The sequence below is a fragment of the Amblyraja radiata genome, chromosome 7, assembly GCF_010909765.2.
Source record: "Amblyraja radiata isolate CabotCenter1 chromosome 7, sAmbRad1.1.pri, whole genome shotgun sequence".
In the NCBI taxonomy this organism is placed as follows: Eukaryota; Metazoa; Chordata; class Chondrichthyes; order Rajiformes; family Rajidae; genus Amblyraja; species Amblyraja radiata.
The window spans coordinates 279,399-301,632 of record NC_045962.1 but is presented as its reverse complement, the minus strand read 5'-3'; the positions used below and the strand labels follow the sequence as shown (position 1 = coordinate 301,632).

The following is a 22,234-nucleotide window of genomic DNA, read 5'->3' as shown; positions in this document are numbered from 1 at the left end:
TCCCGATGTTGGGGGATTCCAAAACCAGGGGCCACAGTTGAAGAATAAGGGGTAAGCCATTTAGAACAGAGATTAAACACTTTTTCAACAGACAGTTGTGAGTCTGTGGAATTTTCTGCCTCAGAGAGGGGTAGAGGCCGGTTCTCTTGATACTTTCAAGAGAGAGCTAGATAGGGCTCATAAAGATAGCGGAGTCAGGTGATATTGGGAGAAGGCAGGAACGGTGTACTGATTGTGGATGATCAGCCATGATCACATTGAATGGTGGTGCTGGCTCGAAGGGCCGTATCGCCTACTCTTGCACCACAATTTAATTTCAATTAAAGCCTGTCTTTGTTCCTGCAGGAACTGCAGATGCTGGAAGATCGAAGGTACACAAAAATGCTGGAGAAACTCAGCGGATGCAGCAGCATCTATGGAGGTATCGCTGAGTTTCTCCTGTCTTTGTTCCTGTTGTGTAAGGAACTGCAAATGCTGGTTAACACAGAAGATAGGCACATAATCAATGCTGGAGTAACTCAGCGGGACAGGTGACATTTCGGTCGAGACCCTATAGAGCTATTGCTTTGTTAAATACGGATCAAAAAATATTAGCGAAAACACTAGCTAGAAGACTAAGTCATTATGTTAGTAAATTAATAAATGAGGACCAAACGGGATTTATACCTAAGAGACATTCATTTAATAACCTGAGACGTCTGCTTAACATAATGCACTCTCACAAACCTCAAGAACAAGAGTTATCTATCATTTCACTGGACGCAGAAAAAGCGTTTGATCAAGTAGTATGGGATTATATGATTAAAGTATTGCAAACATTTCAAATGGGAGAGAACTTCATCGCATGGATAAAATTATTATATAACAAACCCACGGCTAGAATATTAACTAATAATATACTATCTACGAAATTCCAATTAACAAGGGACAATGACTTGAGAATTAAGGGACTGAAGTTTAGGGGTAACATGAGGGGGAACTTCTTTACTCAGAGAGTGGTAGCTGTGTGGAATGAGCTTCCAGTGAAGGTGGTGGAGGCAGGTTCGTTTTTATCATTTAAAAATAAATTGGATAGTTATATGGATGGGAAAGGAATGGAGGGTTATGGTCTGAGCGCAGGTATATGGGACTAGGGGAGATTATGTGTTCGGCACGGACTAGAAGGGTCGAGATGGCCTGTTTCCGTGCTGTAATTGTTATATGGTTATATGGTTATATGGTAATAGACAAGGATGTTCATTATGACCGCTGTTATTTGCTCTGGTAATTGAACCTTTAGCTGAAAAAATTAGAACACACCCGGATATTTATGGTTATAATACAAAATATTCAAATAACAAAATATCCTTATATGCAGACGATGTATTACTGTATATCACAAAACCCCAAATCAGTATACCAAACATATTAAATCTAATTGAGGACTTTGGATCTTTCTCAGGATATAGAATAAACTGGAACAAAAGTGAAATTATGTTGATAAAACCGAAAGGCTCAACACATCTCTTGAAATTCCCCTTTAAAATAGCCACAGAAAAATTTAAATATTTAGGAATTGAAATCAATAGAAATTATCACGCTATGTTTAATGCCAATTATAGCCCCTTACTTAAGAAACTAAATAATCTAATCAAATTCTGGAAAACGCTCCCGATGTCCTTTATAGGTCGAATAAATGCTATAAAAATGATCTTTTTTACCACAAATCCTACATTTATTTCAATCAATTCCAATATATCTTCCAAAAAAGTTTTTCAAAAAACTACTCAGACATCACAAATTTGATATGGGATTACAAATCCCACAGAATACAAAGAGCACACCTTAGTAAACCAAAAGAGATGGGTGGTCTAGCGCTCCCTAACTTTATGTACTATAATTGGGCAGTAAATATTAAAAATATGATTCACCTGCTGGACAACTCTGCCCAGCAGGTGGACTGGATTGTAATGGAGAGAGAGGACTGCTCTCCGTGTAATACAGGAGCGACTCTCCTCTCACCAATGAATCTGAATAACAAAAATTATAATAAAAATCCAATGATACATAGCACAATTAGAACTTGGAAACAAATAAAACAGAATCTAAAATTAAGAAATCTATCTCTTTTAATGCCAATAGTCAATAACCCGTCGTTTAAACCCTCAATTATAGATAAATCATTTACACAATGGGAAAGAATGGGAATCAAAACGCTCGGAGACTTGTATGAATTAGGAAAATTATTATCATTTCAACAATTACAACTGAAATACAATTTGAAAAATAATCAATATTTTAAATATCTTCAAATCCGTGACTATCTGAAAAAACACACAAAAGACTATCATCACATGCCCCCAGACTTATTGGATGAAGCCATGAAGACAAAGGCTGAATCAGCAAATCTAATATCATACTTATACAACATTATTTTAAATATAGAAATACCTGCAACCGATGGTATTAGAAGAGACTGGGAACAAGAACTAGCTATAAAAATTTCAAGAGAGCTGGGATAAACACTTACTATATGTGCATAAATGCTCGATTAACGTACGACATACTCTAATTCAATATAAAACATTACCATATAACCATATAACAATTACAGCACGGAAACAGGCCATCTCGACCCTTCTAGTCCGTGCCGAACACATAATCTCCCCTAGTCCCATATACCTGCGCTCAGACCATAACCCTCCATTCCTTTCCCATCCATATAACTATCCAATTTATTTTTAAATGATAAAAACGAACCTGCCTCCACCACCTTCACTGGAAGCTCATTCCACACAGCTACCACTCTCTGAGTAAAGAAGTTCCCCCTCATGTTACCCCTAAACTTCAGTCCCTTAATTCTCAAGTCATGTCCCCTTGTTTGAATCTTCCCTACTCTCAGTGGGAAAAGCTTTTCCACGTCAACTCTGTCTATCCCTCTCATCATTTTAAAAACCTCTATCAAGTCCCCCCTTAACCTTCTGCGCTCCAAAGAATAAAGCCCTAACTTGTTCAACCTTTCTCTGTAACTTAGTTGCTGAAACCCAGGCAACATTCTAGTAAATCTCCTCTGTACTCTCTCTATTTTGTTGACATCCTTCCTATAATTAGGCGACCAAAATTGTACACCATACTCCAGAATTGGCCTCACCAATGCCTTGTACAATTTTAACATTACATCCCAACTTCTATACTCAATGCTCTGATTTATAAAGGCCAGCACACCAAAAGCTTTCTTTACCACCCTATCTACATGAGATTCCACTTTCAGGGAACTGTGCACAGTTATTCCCAGATCCCTCTGTTCACCTACATTCTTCAATTCCCTACCATTTACCATGTACGTCCTATTTTGATTTGTCCTGCCAAGATGTAGCACCTCACACTTATCAGCATTAAACTCCATCTGCCATCTTTCAGCCCACTCTTCCAACTGGCATAAATCTCTCTGTAGACTTTGAAACTCTACTTCATTACCCGCAACCCCACCTATCTTAGTATCATCTGCATACTTACTAATCCAATTTACCACACCATCGTCCAGATCATTGATGTACATGACAAACAACAGTGGACCCAACACAGATCCCTGTGGCACCCCACTCGTCACTGGCCTCCAACCTGACAAACAACCATCCACCATTACTCTCTGGCATCTCCCATTCAGCCACTGTTGAATCCATCTTGCTACTCCACCATTAATACCCAACCATTGAACCTTCTTAACCAACCTTCCATGAGGAACCTTGTCAAAGGCCTTACTGAAGTCCATATACACAACATCCACTGCTTTACCCTCATCAATTTCCCGAGTAACATCTTCAAAAAATTCAAGAAGATTAGTTAAACATGACCTTCCAGGCACAAATCCATGTTGACTGTTCCTAATCAGACCCTGTTTATCCAGATGCTTATATATATTATCTCTAAGTATTCTTTCCATTAATTTGCCCACCACTGACGTCAAACTAATAGGTCTATAATTGCTAGGTTTACTCTTAGACCCCTTTTTAAACAATGGAACAACATGCGCAGTACGCCAATCCTCCGGCACTATTCCCGTTTCTAATGACATTTGAAATATTTCTGCCATAGCCCCTGCTATTTCTACACTAACTTCCCTCAATGTCCTAGGGAATATCCTGTCCGGACCTGGAGACTTATCCACTTTTATATTTCTCAAAAGTGTCAGTACTTCCTCTTCTTTGATCCTCATAGTTTCCATAGCTACTCTACTTGTTTCCCTTACCTCACATAATTCAATATCCTTCTCCTTGGTGAATACCGTTTAAAAGAAACTGTTCAATATCTCCCCATCTCTTTTGGCTCTGCAGATAGATGGCCACTCTGACTCTCTAATGGACCAATTTTATCCCTCGTTATCCTTTTGCTATTAATATAGCGGTAGAAACCCTTCGGATTTACTTTTACCTTACTTGCCAAAGCAACCTCATATCTTCTTTTAGCTTTTCTAACATAGACTATATTATTCAAAAACTAAAATAATTAAACTTTTCCCCAATGTCTCACCCATTTGTGATAAATGTCAGTCACAAGAAGCTACCATAGTGCACTCTTTTGTTTTCTGTATAAAAATTCAAAAATTCTGGAACAAAATATTTGAAATCTTCACAAAATTATTTAAAATAAAACTTGTACCAAATGCAGAATGGATCATTTTTGGAATATCGGAAAGGTAACCCCGAATTAAATGTGTTTCAAAAGAACTTACTTAATGGGCTAATAATGGGAAAAAAGCTTATACTCAAATTTTGGAAAAATGCTCCAATACCAACAATAAAAATGTGGATTTCAAACATGTTCGAAACACTACACTTGGAAGAGATGAGACTCCTCCTAGCAGGCAAAGCAGGCCACTTCCAAAAGACGTGGTCTGCATTTACGGAACTATTACAAGCATAAGGTGCAATAGTAATTTAAAATATAAATGGTACCAGGATCTGGTAACGGGGGGTATAAAATATATATTTTTTTAAAACACGGTTGGTATATCCTTTTTTGCGGAGTTTTGTTACAATAGAGTGATTGTTTTTCCTTTTTTTTCTTTTCTTTCTAGGGTCTTATTTCCTTTTACTTCCTTCTCTAACTTCTTCCCTAAGGGGCTTTCTTCTCCCAACACTTTCCTGCACCTTCACGATTCTTGCTCACTTTCCTTACTTCTTTTATTTCTACCTTTTTTAAAGCTCGAAAAACGAAGTGGTACAACAAAATGTAATAAGATATATGTGATGTGTATTACTGTAATTTACTGTACTTCTAATAAAAATAAAATTAAAAATTTTTTTTTTTTTAAAATCCATGATCACATTGAATGGTGGAGCTGGCTCGAAGGGCCGAATGACCTCCTCCTGCACCTATTTTCTTTGTTTCTATGTAATATTGTACTATATAGCCTGTATTAACATTTCTCACTCTTCCTAACAAAATGCTTCATTTCATATTTCATATTTGTTGAATTCCACCTGTCTCTTGTTCACCAACCTGTCCAACTGGTCTATTATCTACCTTGATATTTAATGCATTATCAGGTACTCTTCGAGGTTTAATTGCAACAAATAAACTATGATATCCTGCTATATGTTATTTATTTTACTGTTTTATGTTGGTCACCCTTAAAACCGTTTTACTGAAATGGAATCACAAAACCAGCTGCAATTCGTCGTCCACTTATGTAAAGTTGGCGCGCTTCCAAATTTTCAGTTTCTGTTATTTAAACTTCTCGTTCAGCCAATTAAATTAAATGTGCCACATGGTGTGGTAGAATAAATCCTTGTTATGATGATTGTATAACCATGGGGGGGGGGGGGGGTGGTGTTTGTCATTGTCTGCTATAAGCAAGTATGGTATTATCATTGTGTATGTAGTAGAAACAAACAACTGCAGTTGCTGGTTTATATACAAAAGGACACAAAGTACTAGAGTAACTCAACAGATCAGGCAGTATCTTTGGAGAACATGAATAGGTGAAGTTTCTGATCGAGACTCTTGAGACACTCGGTCTGGGTCTGGGTCTGGAATCCAGGTGAGCTGATGGCCAGTGGAGAGGCGAGGACTGACGGAGTCAATAGCCGCGGTTCGCGGGTTGGTGGTGCGGCCTAGAGGAAGCTGTGTGGGCCGGTGGTGGCGGCAGAAGGTCCGGCCTGGAAGCGGCGTGAGCCGGCGGCGATGTGGGAGCAGTCTGGGCTGCGAGTGGCTAGGTAGAGCGGCACTGGGGCAGCCGGCATTGTGAGTGACCGGGAAGGCGGAACGAACCGGGGCGGCATGGGCAGCCATTGGTAGGTCAGTAGGTAGGTTGAAATCTATTATAAGGAGAAAGTTTACTGTATTGTTCAACTTCATTACTCGTGTTCTGAAACAGTGAGTCAGCAAAACTAAGAAGCTGTATAACATCAAAAAAAATCAGCCTGTTCTTCCCGTGAAATGTAGCACAGCTGCATGGTGGCCTCACAGCATCAGAGACCCGGGTTCGATCCTGGGTGCTGTCTGTACAGAGTTTTTACGTTCTCCCCGTGACCGCGTGGAATTCCTCTGGGTTCTCGGTTTCCTCCCACTTTCCAAAGACGGTAGGTTTGCAGGTTAATTGGCTTCAGTAAAATTGTAAACTGTCCCTAGTGTGTAGTATAGTGCGAGTGAACGGGGATCACTGGTCGGTGTGCTCGGTGGGCCGAAGGGCCTGTTTCTGCACGTTATCTCTAAACTAAACTAAATATAGTATACTGTTAACTTCAGAGCTTTACCACACATTCACTTAGTACATGGAGCATAAAACACAACATGATTCCCAACTAAATAAGTCAGATAAAATAGAGCAAAAATAAATCTTACTCATAATTTGCCGTGAGAAGGCGTTTGCTGTCTTTGTTGCTTTCATCACCAAATACTACTTGAAATACTTTAGTTCCCTCGGGTGTCTCATCAGGAAGGTCAACATCAGTCAGGTACCAGTAACGCATTATGATACTGACAAATTTTCTACCTGTTGAAATGACAAATATTCAATGGCAGTACCTTCTACCATAACGAATAACACGTATCTGTAGTCCAATATTCTACTTCAGAGAAATTGGTGTTGCCATTGAAGTTTACAAAATGTGTTGAAAAGTTAATCTCTCAAAAGTTAAACTATCAAACAGTAGTGGAGCAAAATCATAAAATCAATATAATTCCAACATTTCACATCCCCAGCAAAAAAAAAAGGAGAGCTACTAGAGGAACTAAGCAGATCAGGCAGCATCTCATTCTATTTTTATTTCTCACACTGGTGCTACAGTAACCAAGGACTAGCATCAAGGATGATTTTCCCCTTTACATAATTGTTTTACAATGAACAGACAGCAAGCATGTTTGGTTTCTGCTACAATAGTTCAACAGAGGTTCTTCAATTTTCTGGGGCTTTGAGACTGCCTTCAAGAGGTTAATTGTACCAATTTATTGTTCATTTTTTTGATTAACATGACCATAATAAACTAAAACTAGTTTAGTTTTACAGATATTACACATAAAAAGATATTACAGCATTCCTAATGGCAAGTGCTCCTTCAGTTTTGGCAAGTCCAACTGTTCCCGGGGAAGGTTAGGGGCATTAAAGGGCAGTTGGAAATGAGGACAGAGAAACAAAAAGAACATTAAGTTGTTTCAACAAAGCCAATGCAACAATGATGTCAACACAGGCAGAAGAAAGGACATTGAAATGGTGTGGCCTAGGATACCCTGGAGCAAGGGGAGTTTCTCTCAAATGTTAGTAATATGGAGGGGTTTAAAGAACGTAGAGAAACTTTGGCAAATAAATCTAAGCCATGGTCGCATATATTAAAACATGCACACAAACAGTAAAGATAATCGGAAATGGCTTTGAAAGAAGAGATCTGGGGTAAGTTAGTCGATGTGGAGTTGCCTGGTGGAGTGCTGCTTAACAAGGAGAACGAGATTCTCCTGCAAGGCATAAATACAGAAAATTAAAGACAACAATATTACAGGAAGAAAAATCGTGAGATGCACAGTACAAGTCAAGTAAGAAAAAAAGGTTTTAGCTAAGAGATTACATGGTAGATGAGTCGGTTAAAGTATTTTTAAATTGTATTGAATTGAATTGAAAGATACACATGGAAACAGGTCCCTCTGCCCACCGAGGCCATGCCAACCATCGACCTTTCACACTAGTGTTATTTTATCCTACTTTTCCATCCACACCTTACAGACTCAGGGTTATTTACAAAGGCCAATTAACCTGCAAGCTTGCATGTCTGTGAAGATGTGGGATATAAACAGAGCACGCAGAGGAAATCCAAATGGTCACCGAGAGAAAATGCAACCACCATGCAGATAGCACTCGCGTCTCTGCCACTCGGACACGGCAGCTCCACCAGCTGCACCACTGTACCGCACCTCTGAAGAAAGGGAGGTGGGTAGTAGATGTGGTTTTGTAAGGGACAAATGTGTCAGATAAATAAAGAGAAACAGCAACAAGAATCGACTGTGAAAGAGTGCCACCATCATTAAAACAAGGAATTTACTAGATATTGTATCCAGAAAGCTACTGCATCCAGTAAAAAAGACGAATGGAATTTTATTCAGTCAGTTAGATGTGTTTCAGGAAACACATCTTGCAAACATTGTATCATAACCTAATAAAACAGTTGATGACAGAATTCAGTGCAATACCAAGAACAGTTTCAGTGGTTCATTTTAATAAATAAAACAAACCTTGGTTATCATAATAAATTCCAACATCGCCTGGTGTGCTATACATAATTTCTTCCAGATCAGCAGCTATGGCCTGCCTGCGATTAGCTGGCATTGCTGAGCATTTTTCTTCCAGCTCTTCCAATGCCTGTACAGAAAACACTTATATTTGGATAACAAAAATACATACCAATAGATATAGATCATCAGGTTTATATTAAAAAAGTCACTGCTCTAATCTTTTTTGATTTAAAGAAGAAATGCAATGTTGAACAGAGTGTAATCAGATACTGATTTGTCCTGTTGCAACAATGACAAATTATTTTGTTCCTCGGAAAATTCATAACTGAGTAGTTCTGAAAAGTAATTGTCCAAATACTAAAGTTCATAGGTTGTAGGAGTTAAATTAGGCCATTCGGCACATCAACTCCACCATTCAATCATGGCTGATCTACCTTTCCCTCTCAACCTCATTCTCCTGCCTTCTCGTCGTAACCCCTGACACCCGTACTAATCAAGAATCTATCAATATCCACCTTAAAAATATCCATTGAATAGGCTTCCACATCCTTCTGTGGAATGAATTCCACAGATTTACCACACTTTCTAAAGGTACTTCCTTTTATTCTGAGGCTACGGCCTCTCGTCCTAGACTTTCCCACTAGTGGAAACATCCTCTCCACATCCAGTTCTCTATCCAGTTATTTCACTATTTTGTAAGTTTCAATGAGGTCCTTCCTCATCCTTCTAAACTTTAGCGAGTATAGACCCACTGCCGTCAAACGTTCATATGTTAATCCAATCATTCTTGGGATAGTTCTTCTAAACCTCCTCTGGACCCTCTCCAATGCCAGCACATCCTTCTTCAGATGAGGCCCAAAACTGCTCACAATACTCCAAAAGCGGTCTGACCAATGCCTTATAAAGCCTCAGCATTACGTCCCTGTTTTATGTTCTAGTCGTCTTAAAATAAATGCATTTTATTTGCATTTGCATTCTTAACCACTGATTGGACAAGCAAATTAACTTTTTAGAAATCCTGCACCAGCACTCCCAAGTTCTTTTGCACCTATGATTTCTGAATTCTCTCCCCATTCAGAAAATAGTCTACGCCTTTATTCTCTCCCCATTCAGAAAATATTCTACGCCTTTATTCCTACCATATTAATCCTACCATCAAAATGCATGACTCCGTACTTTGCTATTCTGTATTCCATCTGCCACTTTTCTGCCCACTCTCCAAACCCGTCCAAGTCGTTCTGAAGAGTCCCTACTTTCTTTACATCTGAAAACCTGGCCACCAAACCTACAATTCCCATATCCAAATCATTAATATAAAACGTGAAGAGTAGCTTTCCCAGCACCGACTCTTGCGTAGCTCCGCTAGTCGCTGAAAGTCAAACAGCAATAGCCCCCTTTATTGCCACGTTTTGCCTTCTGCCATCCAGCCAAACTGCTATCCATGCAAGTAGCTGCCCTCTGATACTATGGGCTCGCATCTTCTTTAGCAGCCTCACGTGCAGCACCTTATCAAAGGCGGTCTGCAAATCCAGGTAAGTCCGCTGACTCTCTTTTGTCTATCCTGCTATTTACTTACTCAAAGAATTCCAACAGGTTCATCAGGCAAGATCTCCCTTTCACAAAGCCATGCTGACTTCAGTCTACTAATACCTCCCTAATCTCTCAAGCCAACTCTTTCAGAAACATGGGGGGCAGTCCATCTGGTTCAGGTGACTTATCTACCTTCAGAGCTTTCAGCTTCCCACGCACCTTCTCAATAATAGCACTCCTTTAACTTCGACCCCAGACTCTCTTGAATCTCAGTTGCGTTGCTGGTGTTTACCACTGTGAAGACTGATGCAAATAACATTCATCTGTCATTTCTTTAATCCCCATTATCATTTCTCCAGCATAATTTTCCAATAATCCAGCATCCACTCTTGCCTCTTTCTTAGTCTTTATATATCTGAAGAAACTTTTGCTATCTTCTTTTATATTATTGACTTGCTTACCTTTATATTTCATCTTTTCTCCCTATATTGCCTTTTTAGTTTCCTTCTGATGTTTTTTTATTTTAAAAGCTTCCCCATCGTCTAGCTTCCCACTAATCTTTGCAACATTATATGTCTTCTCTTTTAGTTTTATGCTGACTTTGACTTCCATTGTCAGCCATGGTCGCTTCATTCTCCCCCCTAGAGTCTTTCTTCCGCATTGGAATGAAAAAATCCTGTCTTCTGAATTATTCCTGGTAATCCCTATCATTGCTGTTCCACCATCATTCCTGCTAAGGTCCCTTTTCAATCAACTTTAGCAAGCTCCTTCCTCATACCTCTGCAGTCACCTTTGCTCAGCTGCAATACCAACACATCTGATTTCAATAGACAAGACAATAGGTGCAGGAGTAGGCCATTTGGCCCTTCAAGCTTGCACCGACCGCTATTCAATGTGATCATGACTGATCATCCCCAATCAGTACCCTGTTCCTGCCTTCTCCCCATATCCCCTGACTCCGCTATTTTTAAGAGCCCTATCTAGCTCTCTCTTGAAAGCATCAAGAGAACCTGCCTCCACCGCCCTCTGAGGCAGAGAATTCCACAGACTCACCAAGTGTTTTCTCGTCTCCGTTCTAAATGGCTTACTCCTTATTCTTAAACTGTGGCCCCTGGTTCTGGACTTCCCCAACATCGGGAACATGTTTCCTGCCTCTAGTGTGTCCAAGCCCTTAACAATCTTATATGTTTCAATGAGATACCCTCTCATCCTTCTAAACTCCAGAGTGTACAAGCCCAGCTGCTCCATTCTCTCAGCATATGCCAGTTCCGCCATCCCGGGAATTAACCTTGTAAACCCTCGCTGCACTCCCTCAATAGCAAGAATGTCCTTCCTCAAGTTAGGGGACCAAAACTGCACACAATACTCCAGGTGTGGTCTCACTAGGGCTCTGTACAACTGCAGAAGGACCTATTTGCTCCTATATTTGATTCCTCTTGTTATAAAGGCCAACATGCCATTCGCTTTCTTCACTGCCTGCTGTACCTGCATGCTTACTTTCATCTTCTCCCTTTCAACTTGAAGGTTGAATTATATCATATTATGGTCACTACCTCCTGGTGGTTCCTTTACCTTAAGCTACTTAATCAAATCCGGTCATTACATAACACCAAATCCAGAATTGCTTTTTGCTTGGTAGGCTCAACTACAAGCTGCTCTAAGAAACCATCTCATAGGCACTCTACAAATTTCCTCTCTGGTACCATCCTGATTTTCCCAGGTGTACTTGCCTGCTGAAATCCCCCATGACCACTGTAACATTGCTTTTCTTATATGCCGATTGTATCTCCTGATGTAATTTGTACCCTATATCCTGGCTACTGTTTGGCGGCCTGCAAGTAACTCCCATCAGGGTCTTTTTACCCTTGCAGTTTCATAACTCTACCCACAAGGATTCTACATCTTCTGACCCATTGCCAGGGACCGAATTTCATTTCTTACCAGCAGAGCTACCCCACCCTTCTGCCCAGTCTTTCTTCTCAATAGGTGTAACGTTGGATATTTAATTTATATATTTATTGATATAATATATTTGTATAATTCTATTAAAAATGGATGGTAATGATTAGAAGCCATATACATTTCAAAAGATAATTTTACTCAGCTTCACTGTAGTTAGTGTACTACATACTGTAGCTGTAAACTAAACCTGTGGCTTATTCAGAACCATGTTTTTTAAATTGCTGTGGTTATGTGTAATAGCACAAGAAGTTACTTCTCTTTTTTTAAAACGTACAATTCCCAAGATAAAAATGCTGAGATATTTAAACCAAAAATCTAGTTAAAATAAATTGTGTTACCTCTTTAGAGACAAGATCCTTCAATTCAACGAAGTTACACTGTGATAGCATGTTTGACACATGTACAAAGGCCTATGGAAGAAGTCAATGAGAATTGTGTGAGAGTTTACTTTCACAAAGTGGCTCTCTAATATGTACATCAAATTATATATTTTACAGCTAGCAAGGAAGAGAAAAATAATGGGAAGTATTTTAGGTTGCAATGCATTACAAGCCGAGAAATAACTGTCAAGGGTATTATTCTATTTGTAATCGGTCCAAGTCAGCATGGATTTATGAAGGGGAAATTATGCTTGACAAATCTTCTGAAATTTTTTGAGAATGTAACAAGTAAAATGGACAAGGCAGAGCCAGTGGATGTAGTGTACCTGGACTTTCAGAAAGTCTTTGATAAGGTCCCACACAGGACATTAGTGGGTAAAATTAGAGCACATGGTATTGACATGGATAGAAAATTGGTTGGCAGACAGGAAACAAAGAGTAGGGATTAATGGGTCCCTTTCAGAATGTCAAGCAGTGACTAGTGGGGTACCGCAAGGCTCGCTGCTGGGACTGCAGCTATTTACTATAATAATAATAATAATAATGGATTGGATTTATATAGCGCCTTTCTAATACTCAAGGCGCTTTACATCGCATTATTCATTCACTCCTCAGTCACACTCGGTGGTGGTAAGCTACTTCTGTAGCCACAGCTGCCCTGGGGCAGATTGACGTAAGCATGGCTGCCATTCTGCGCCTACGGCCCCTCCGACCACCACCAATCACTCACACACATTCACACACAGGCAAAGGTGGGTGAAGTGTCTTGCCCAAGGACACAACGACAGTATGCACTCCAAGCGGGATTCGAACTGGCCACCTTCCGGTCGCCAGCCGAACACTTAGCCCACTGCGCCATCTGCCGTCCCAAGATATATACATTATATACATTAAAGTATACATTATATACACTATATACATTAAAGATTTAGATGAAGGAATTGAAAGAAACATTAGCTAATTTGTAGATGACACAAAGCTGGGTGGCAGTGTGAACTGTGAAGAGAATGCTATGAGGATGCAGGGTGACGGACAGGTTGGGTGAGTGGGCAGGTGCATAGCAGATGCAGTATAAATGTGAGGTTGTCCACTTTTGTTGCAAGAACAGGAAGGCAGATTATTATCTGAATGGTGTCAGGTTAGGAAAAGGGGAAGTACGAGACCTGGGTGTCCTAGTATATTAGTCACTGAAAGTAAGCATGCAGGTACAGCAGACAGTGAAGAAAGCTAATGGCATGTTGGCCTTCATAACGAGAGAAGTTGAGTATAGGAGCAAAGTGGTCCTTCTGTAGTTATACAGGGCCCTGGTGAGACCACACCTGGAGTATTGTGTGCAATTTTGGTCGCCTAATTTGAGGAAGGACATTCATGCTATTGAGAGAGTGCAGCGTAGGTTCACGAGGTTAATTCCCGGGATGGCGGAACTGTCATATGATGGAAGAATGGAACGACTGGGCTTGTATTCACTGGAATTTAGATGAGTGGGGATCTTATAGAAACATGTAAAATTATTAAGGGATTGGACACGCTAGATGCAGGAAACATGTTCCCGATGTTGGGGGAGTCCAGAACCAGGGGCACAGTTTAAGAATAAGTGGTAGGCCATTTAGAACTGAGATGAGGAAATATATTGTCACACAGAGTTGTGAATTTGTGGACTTCTCTGCCTCGGAAGGCAGTGGAGGCCAATTCACTGGATACATTCAAAAAAGAGCTAGATAGAGCTCTCAGGGCTAGTGGCATCAAGGGGAACGGGGAGAAGGCAGGCACTGGTTACTGATTGTGGATAGTCAGCCATTATCACATTGAATGGCATTGCTGGCTCGAATGGCCTACTCCTGCACGTATTGTCTATGTATCTATACACACAGTACCATGTAAATCTTGGTTCAGGATTCCTACAGGTGACCTGGGATAAAGATCATTGTTTTGAGTAGTTGCTGTAAATAGATAGACATTGACCACTGCAACTTTGCTGTATGTACCCATGTTTCATATATATATATTGAGTATAAGAGGTTGAATGTCCTACTCTTCTCCTAAGTCCCCAGCTGTACTTTAGACCTTGATTAACAGATACAAATCAATACAAATAGAAAGGGCAGTATGATGTCGCAGTGGTAGAGTTGCAGCCTTACAGCACCAGTAGACCCTTGTTCGATCCCGGCTACAGGTGCTGTCTGTATGGAGTTTGTACGCTCTCCCCTTGACCACTTGGGTGTTCTCAGATATTCGGTTTCCTCCCATATTCTAAAGACGTCCAGGTTTGTAGATTCATTGACATCGTATAAGTGTACACTGTCCTTAGTGTGTGTAGGATAGTGTTAATGTGCGGGGATCGCTGGTGGGCATGGACTCAATGGGCCGAAGGGCCTGTTTCTGACCTGTATCTTTATACTGAACTAAACGAAGAATAAGTCAAAGCTTGCTCTTGGGTTCGCACAGGGATGGAAGGATTTTAGGAAAACAGTGGAGTCATTCATGTGATAAGATATAACTACTAAGATGTACTGTTCCCAATATTGTGCATCTAGGTCAATTAACTTCAATGATGAGACACCATATATTAAATGTAGAATATTCATAACACTAATGAACAAGGAGGATGTTGTTACTCTCATGGGAGATTGTAATTGTCTGGAATATAAAAAGCAACATAAGGTCTGCCACGTTGATTAAACTACAATAGAGACTGATTTAAAATACACAGGATTTACAATTACTTGGTGGTATGGATTCAGAAGTGGCTTACTGATAGAGGACAGAGGAATGTGGTGGAAGGACTATATTCAGGCTGTGGGTCTGTGACCAGTGGAGATCTGCAGGGATCAATGCTGGAATCGCTGCTTTTTGTGATATGTATAAATGACATGGACGTAAACATAGATGGATTGGTTGGCACGTTTGCAGTTCACAGCAATTTTGCTGGGGTCGCAGACTGTGAGGAAGGCTGTCAAGATGTATGCCGAGATAAGTCAGCTACAAAAATGGGTGGCAAAATGGCAGATAGCGCTTAATCTGAGTAAATATCAGGTGTGGCACTTTGGAAAGTTCAAGTCTAAGGGAAAATGTACAATTAATGGCATGACCACTAACAGCATGGATTAGAGGGATTTTGGGGTCCAAGTCCATAACTCCCTGAAAGTGACAGGGAGATAGAGTGGTAAAGAAGACATCTGACATTCTTGCTTTCATAGGAAAATGCATTGAGTATAAGAGTCAGGAAATCATGATAAAGCTTTGTTGAACATTGGTTTGGATGCGTTACATGTGGTTCTGGTCGCCCAAGTACAGGAAGGATGTGGAAACTTTGGAAAAGATGCAGAAGACAATTACCAAGGCGATACATGGATTAGAGCTTGGATTGCTTTCTCTGGAACTTCAGAGGTTGTGGGGAGACCTGATAGAAGGTTGTAAAATTAGGAGAGGCATAGATAGGATAGACAGTCAAAATATTTTTCCTAGGATTAAAAAATTAAATACTTGAGGGCATAGCTTTAAGATGAGAGGGCCAAAGTTTAAGGGAGATGGGTAGGGCAGCATGTTCAGAACCTGGAATGCCCTGCCAGAGCTGGTGATTGAGGCAGATGCAATAGTGGCATTCAAGATACTTTTGGATTTGCAGGGAATATAGGGATATGGATTATGTGTAGTAAATTGAGAGAAGGACATCATCATGTTCAGCAGACATTGTGGGCTGAATGACCTCTTCTTGTGATGTACTATGTTCTATGTAGTTTTTTGTTTCATACTAGTTCTATGTTATCCTACTTTCTCAACCACCCTGCACATTAGGACAATTTTACTGAGACCAATTAAGTTATAAACCTACGTGTCCTTATGATGTGGGAGGAAACCGAAACACCCCAAGGTCTGAAGAAAGGTCTCGACCCAAAAAGTCACCCATTCCTGATCTCCAGAGATGTTGCCTGTCCCTGCTGAGTTACTACAGCATTTTGTATCTACCCTGAGGTATCCCACATGGCCATAGGGAGAGCGTACAAGCTCCATATAAATAGCACTCGAGTTTATGATTGAGTCCAGAACTCTGGCAGCAGCTCGACCACTGTGCTGCCCTAAGTTATTCATTTGTGAAAATCTTAATGATGAATCAAGGTCACAAAATCTAATTCAAGCTAGTTCCGTTTTTCTACTCATCTCCTCTCAATCATAAATTGTGTTGCCAGACTGGCTAATGTAATGAATTCTGATGGTTAGAGAAACAGAATCAGTCAGGGCATGGAAATAGGCTGTTTGGCCCAACATGCCCACACTGACCGACATGTCCCAGCTACACTTGTCCCACCTACCTGCGTTTGGCCCATGTCCCTCCAAACCTGTCCTATCCATGTACCCGTCCAACAGTTTCTTAAACATTGCAATAGTCCCTGCTCAACTACCTCCTCTGCCAGCTTGTTCCATACATCCACCACCACCCTTTGTGTGAAAAAGTGACCCCTCAGATTCCTATTAAATGTATACCCTTTCACCTTAAACCTATGTCCTCTGGTCCTCGATTCTCCTACTCTGGGTAAGAGACTATGTGTATTTACCTGATCTATTCCTCTCATTATTTTATAATCCTCCATAAGATTAATATTGTACAGAAACTTTGGATGGTAAGGAAGCAGGCTGAGTGGGTATTCTAGGCCGAGTTGCAGCAAGTTGAAGAATTTTTCTCCACTCAGACCAGGCAGAATCTAAAATGCTTTGCCTTATTTGAGGCACATCCCATAAAACTGTGCACTTCAGGAACTGTAACCCTCAAGGTCACTGGCAGAGGGCTGCGGCCGTCTGTCCACCCCCACGGGCATCATCCCCGCCTCTCTCCCCCACCCTCCAAAAAAAACCACACAAACAGTGCTGGAGAAACGTAGCGGGGTAGGTAGCAGCTCTGGAGGGAATAGACAGAGGACGTTTCGGTCAGTCCCGTCTTCAAGGAAAAGGGTCTGAGGTTTGAAGAAAGGAGTCGCCGCGACCGGAATCGTCCCCGTCCATTCGCTCTACAGATGGTACCTCGTTGTTCCAGCACTTTGTGTTTTATTAAATATTCCAGCATCTGTATTTCCTCGTGTCAACAAAAAGTTGTCCGGCTGGCAAGATGCAAGTTTCTTGAATGAAGTCGACACCAACCCAGTCTGAAGAAGGATCTCGACTTGAAACGTCACCTATCCCTTCTCTCCAGAGATGCTGCCTGTCCGGCTGAGTTACTCCAGCATTTTGTGTCTTTGTTCAGTGTAAACCAGCATCTACAGTTGCTTCCTACACTGTTCTACACTCACTTGTTTAGCACCGGCAGCAAACTCGTCGAAGGTGAAGTCCTGGTCGAAATAAGCTCTGATCAAGAAGAAATACATCTTAGTGCGGGCCCAGGTGAAGGGGTTGGGGATACCGACCACCACCACCTTCTTGCTCGATGGCCGCGGCTCCCGCTCGGAGCTGTAGCGCCGAGCACAGGGGGCCGGCATCAGGGCGGGCGATGGAGGGGGAAACCTGGGGCAGCGCTGCCCTCTTCCAGCCCGGGACAGGGCGCCGAGAGCCAGCCTCACCAAGCGCCAGTGTTTGGTGCCCAGCGCCATCTTAGCGCCTCCTCCCTCACTGGCGGCATCGACCGGTCCCTCAACACAACCGGTCCGCGGAGAAACGCAGCCGGCGATGCCGGGACACACTCACTCACTCACTCCCATGGAGATCATTCTCGATGCCGAGTCTCCCCGCTGAAACGCCAATTTTATTAGTCGTTATTACTCTTGTGCAGCTTACTACACAGTGGTATGAAGATTGATTTATCTAACTTCAAGTAACCCCGGTATTCCCTCTCTCCATCCCTCCCCCACCAAAGTCGCACCAGCTTCAAAGTCACCTTGTTGAGTCTCATTATCTGTACTCATTCCCACCTAACACACAATGGCGTGTTTCCTTTATTATCGTTAGTTATTTGCATATCTTTCATTCATTTGTTTCATATCTCTCTACAACATCGTCTATATCTCTCGTCTCTCTTTCCCCTGAGTCTCAGACTGAAGAAGGGTCTCGACCCGAAGCCTCTCCTATTCCTTCTCTCCAGAGATGCTGCCTGACCCACCGAGTTACTTCAGCATTTTATGTCTATCTTTTCGTCTTTATTAAAGATAGACACAAAAAGCTGGAGTAACTCAGCAGGCCAGTCAGCATCTCTGGAGAGAAGGAATAGGAGACGTTTTAGGTCGAGATGCTCAAGGAAGCTTCAGATGATCAATGAATGTTGTTTTTTATTTTCGGAGATGCTGCCTAATCTGCTGTGTTAACAACATTTTCCTTATTTGTATTTTTTCTCTCTGTCTCTCTGCGGACGGGAGTCCGGGGGTTTCTAGTTTGGGGCGGACGGACGTGAGGTGATCGCTATGGAAACGCCGGCATTGCTTCCTGCGGCCTGGGCCCAACATGGACGCTGCTGCTGTTTGCAGCAAGGCTGCCGTCGCTGTGCACAACCATGCGGACAAGGACACGTTTTTGCGAGAGGTTTACCCACTGGTAAGTCCTTTTTCTTGGCTGTTTACCAACAGGCTGGCATCAGACAGTAACAACCTCCGCTCCCTTTCCCCTGACTCCCAGTCTGAAGAAGGGTCTCGACCGAAATGTCACCTGTGCCGCTGAGTTACTCCAGCATTGATTATGTGCCTATCTTCGGTGTTAACCAGCATTTGCAGTTCCTTACACAACAGTAACAAAGACAGGCTTTAATTGAAATGAAATTGTGCTGCAGGAGTAGGCCATACGGCCCTTCGAGCCAGCACCACCATTCAATGTGATCATGGCTGATCATCCACAATCAGTACCCTGTTCCTGCCTTCTCCCCAAATCCCCTGACTCCGCTATATTCAAGAGCCCTATCTAGCTCTCTCTTGAAAGTTTCCAGAGAAACGGCCTCCGCCCGCTGAGGCGGAGAATTCCACAGACTCCCAACTCTGTGTGAAAAAGTGTTTCCGCATCTCCGTTCTAATGGCTTACCCCTTATTCTTAAACTGTGGCCCTTGGATCTGGACTCCCCTGACATCGTGAACATGTTTCCTGCCTCTAGCTCTAAGATCCCCTATCATCCTTCTAAATTCCAGAGTGTGCAAGCCCAGCCGCTCCATTCTCTCAGAATATGACAGTCCCGCCATCCTGGGAATTAACCATGTGAACCTACGCTGTACTCCCTCAATAGCAAGAATGTCCTTCCTCAAATTTGGAGACCAAAACTGCACACAATACTTCAGGTGTGATCTCACTATCTGCACTACTCTTGTTATAAAGGCCAACATGCCATTCGCTTTCCTCACTGCCTGCTGTACCTGCATGCTTACATTCATTGACTGATGAACAAGGACCCCCCAGATCCCATTGTACTTCCCCTTTTCACAACTTGACACCATATAGATAATAATCTACCTTCCTGTTTTTGCTACCAAAGTGGATAACCTCACATTTATCCACATTAAACTGCATCTGCCCACTCACCCAACCTGTCCAAGTCACCCTGCATTCTCATAGCATCCTCCTCACTGTTCACACTGCCACCCAGCTTTGTGTCATCTGCAAATTTGCTAATGTTACTTTGAATCCCTTCATCTAAATCTTTAATATATATTGCAAATAGCTGCGGTCCCAGCACCAAGCCTTGCGGTGCCCCACTAATCACGTCCTACCATTCTGAAAGGGACCCGTTTATCCCCATTCTTTGTTTCCTGTCTGCCAACCGATTTCTATCCATGTCAGCACTCTACCCCAATACCATGTGCCCTAATTTTGCCCACTAATCTCCTATGTGGGACCTTAATCAATGGCTTTCTGAAAGTCCAGATACACTACATCCACTGGCCATTTTCCTAGTTACATCCTCAAAAAATTCCAGAAGATTAGTCATGCATGATTTCCTCTTCGTAATTCCATGCTGACTCGGACCGATCCTGTTACTGCTATCCAAATATGCCGCTATTTCATCTTTTATGATTGACTACAGCATCTTCCCCACCACCAATGTCTGGCTAACTGGTCTATAATTTCCTGTTTTCTCTCTCCCGCCTTCCTTAAAAAGTGGGATAACATTAGCTACCCTCCTATCCACAGGAACTGATCCTGAATCTATAGAACATTGGAAAATGATCACCAATGCGTCCACAATTTCTAGAGCCACCTGCTTAAGTACCCTGGGATGCAGACCAACAGATCCTGGGGATTTATCAGCTTTCATTCCCATCCGTCTACCCAACACCATTTCCTGCCTAATGTGGATTTCCTTCAGTTCCTCCGCCACCCCAGATCCTCTGGCCACTAGTACATCACGAAGATTGTTTGTGTCCTCCTTAGTGAAGACGGATCCAAAATACCTGTTCAACTCATCTACCATTTCCTTAATGTTGGAGGATTATGTGTTGTATGTGACAGCTGATGGGGTGAAAGGTAACGATTTAGGAGGACTGTCCCTGTTGTGACTAGGAGGAATGGTGTATGAAGCAGTGATAACCATAAGTCGTTTAACTTCATAAAATAGTACTTTATTCAAATAACATTCAGAGAACATGGCGTTAGTCTCTGTATGGGTCCGCATAGTAATCAGACTGAAACCTGCACTTAGCTAATAGCATACCACAAGATGGCACAGTGGAAACCCGGCATGGATCGGGTCAGCAATAGCAATACCAGGCATGGATCAAATCAGCAATATCAGGGCTCTCACTTAACTTTTTTTCTCTGTTTCCAGCCGGGTAACCTAGGCAGTGTTTTAGGTTGCCAAATGACAATTTAGGTGGTCATTTAAGACGGCCTGCATGACCCGTGCAATAATGTGCTTTGACGAAGTGCGTAGTTATCAGTCGGAATTATGCTGAATGAAGCAGGGCTGCCAACTCTCACGCTTTGAGCGTGAGAATCACGCCCTCAGGCAAACTCTCACGCCCTCATGCTGATCAGAAATTTCTCACACACTGTGATGAGAAATTCGGTGATCAACGAAAATTTCAAAATTCAGATAAACTGCATGGTCCGCGGGTGTTGGAGAGCCGGGGCTGAGGGAGGGATGGAAGCAGAAGCAGCGGCGGGAACAGATGCGGGGAGACGGGACAGGCGAGTGTTTGCGGGGCTGACGAGTCGCTCACTGAAGCTCCGGCCATGGAGCACTCCGGACAGTGCGAGAGTCCCGGGCTGTCGGAGGCATCGGAAGTGCCGCTGCCGCGAGAGTCTCTGTGCCGAAGGGACAGACTCTCAAAGGGAGGTGGCGAGAGAGAGAGGGGAAGGAGACAGGGAGACAGTGGGGAGAGAGAGGGGGTGAGAGGTGAGAGACAGAGCGTGAATGGAGTGAGAGAAGAGGGGGGGCAGAGGGGAGAGAGAGGTGGGAGAGGGGGGAAGTGAGAGGGGTGAGGGAAGAATGAGGGAGAGAGAGTGGGTGGAGAGGGGGAAGAGGGAGAGAGGGGGAAAGAGAGAGAGGGGGAAAGAGAGAGATGGGGGCAAAGAGAGAGATGGGGGCAAAGAGAAGGAGGAGATAGAGACAGAGGAGAAAGAGCGCAATGGGGAGAGTGAGGTGGGAGGGAGAAATGGGGGAGAGAGGTGAGGAGGAGATAGAGAGGTGAGAGAGAGAGAAGAGAGAGAGAGAGGGGGGAGAGAGAGAGAGAGAGAGAGGGGAGAGACTGGAGAGGGAG

The 22,234-nt window shown here is 42.4% G+C and overlaps 2 protein-coding genes across 3 annotated transcripts in view; one reads left to right on the top strand and one right to left on the bottom strand.

Annotated features, from left to right (window-relative positions):
* maip1 (matrix AAA peptidase interacting protein 1) overlaps nucleotides 1-18,197 on the bottom strand; it is a 29,760-nt gene extending 11,563 nt beyond the window's left edge. The window contains exons 1-4 of one of the 2 annotated variants that reach the window (XM_033023535.1): nucleotides 17,858-18,197; nucleotides 12,534-12,605; nucleotides 8,704-8,830; nucleotides 6,826-6,976 (exon numbers count right to left, since the gene is read on the bottom strand). In XM_033023535.1, coding sequence (XP_032879426.1) covers nucleotides 6,826-6,976; nucleotides 8,704-8,830; nucleotides 12,534-12,605; nucleotides 17,858-18,154 — 647 coding nt within the window. In that variant the 5' untranslated portion in view covers nucleotides 18,155-18,197. The remainder of the gene's footprint in view (nucleotides 1-6,825; nucleotides 6,977-8,703; nucleotides 8,831-12,533; nucleotides 12,606-17,857) is intronic. The other variant, XM_033023534.1, reaches the window with a different exon arrangement.
* An 801-nt stretch (nucleotides 18,198-18,998) lies between these two features.
* The window catches only part of tyw5 (tRNA-yW synthesizing protein 5), a 108,003-nt gene continuing 104,767 nt past the window's right edge, over nucleotides 18,999-22,234 (top strand). Inside the window, exon 1 of the mRNA XM_033024990.1 lies at nucleotides 18,999-19,088. Coding sequence (XP_032880881.1) covers nucleotides 18,999-19,088 — 90 coding nt within the window. The remainder of the gene's footprint in view (nucleotides 19,089-22,234) is intronic.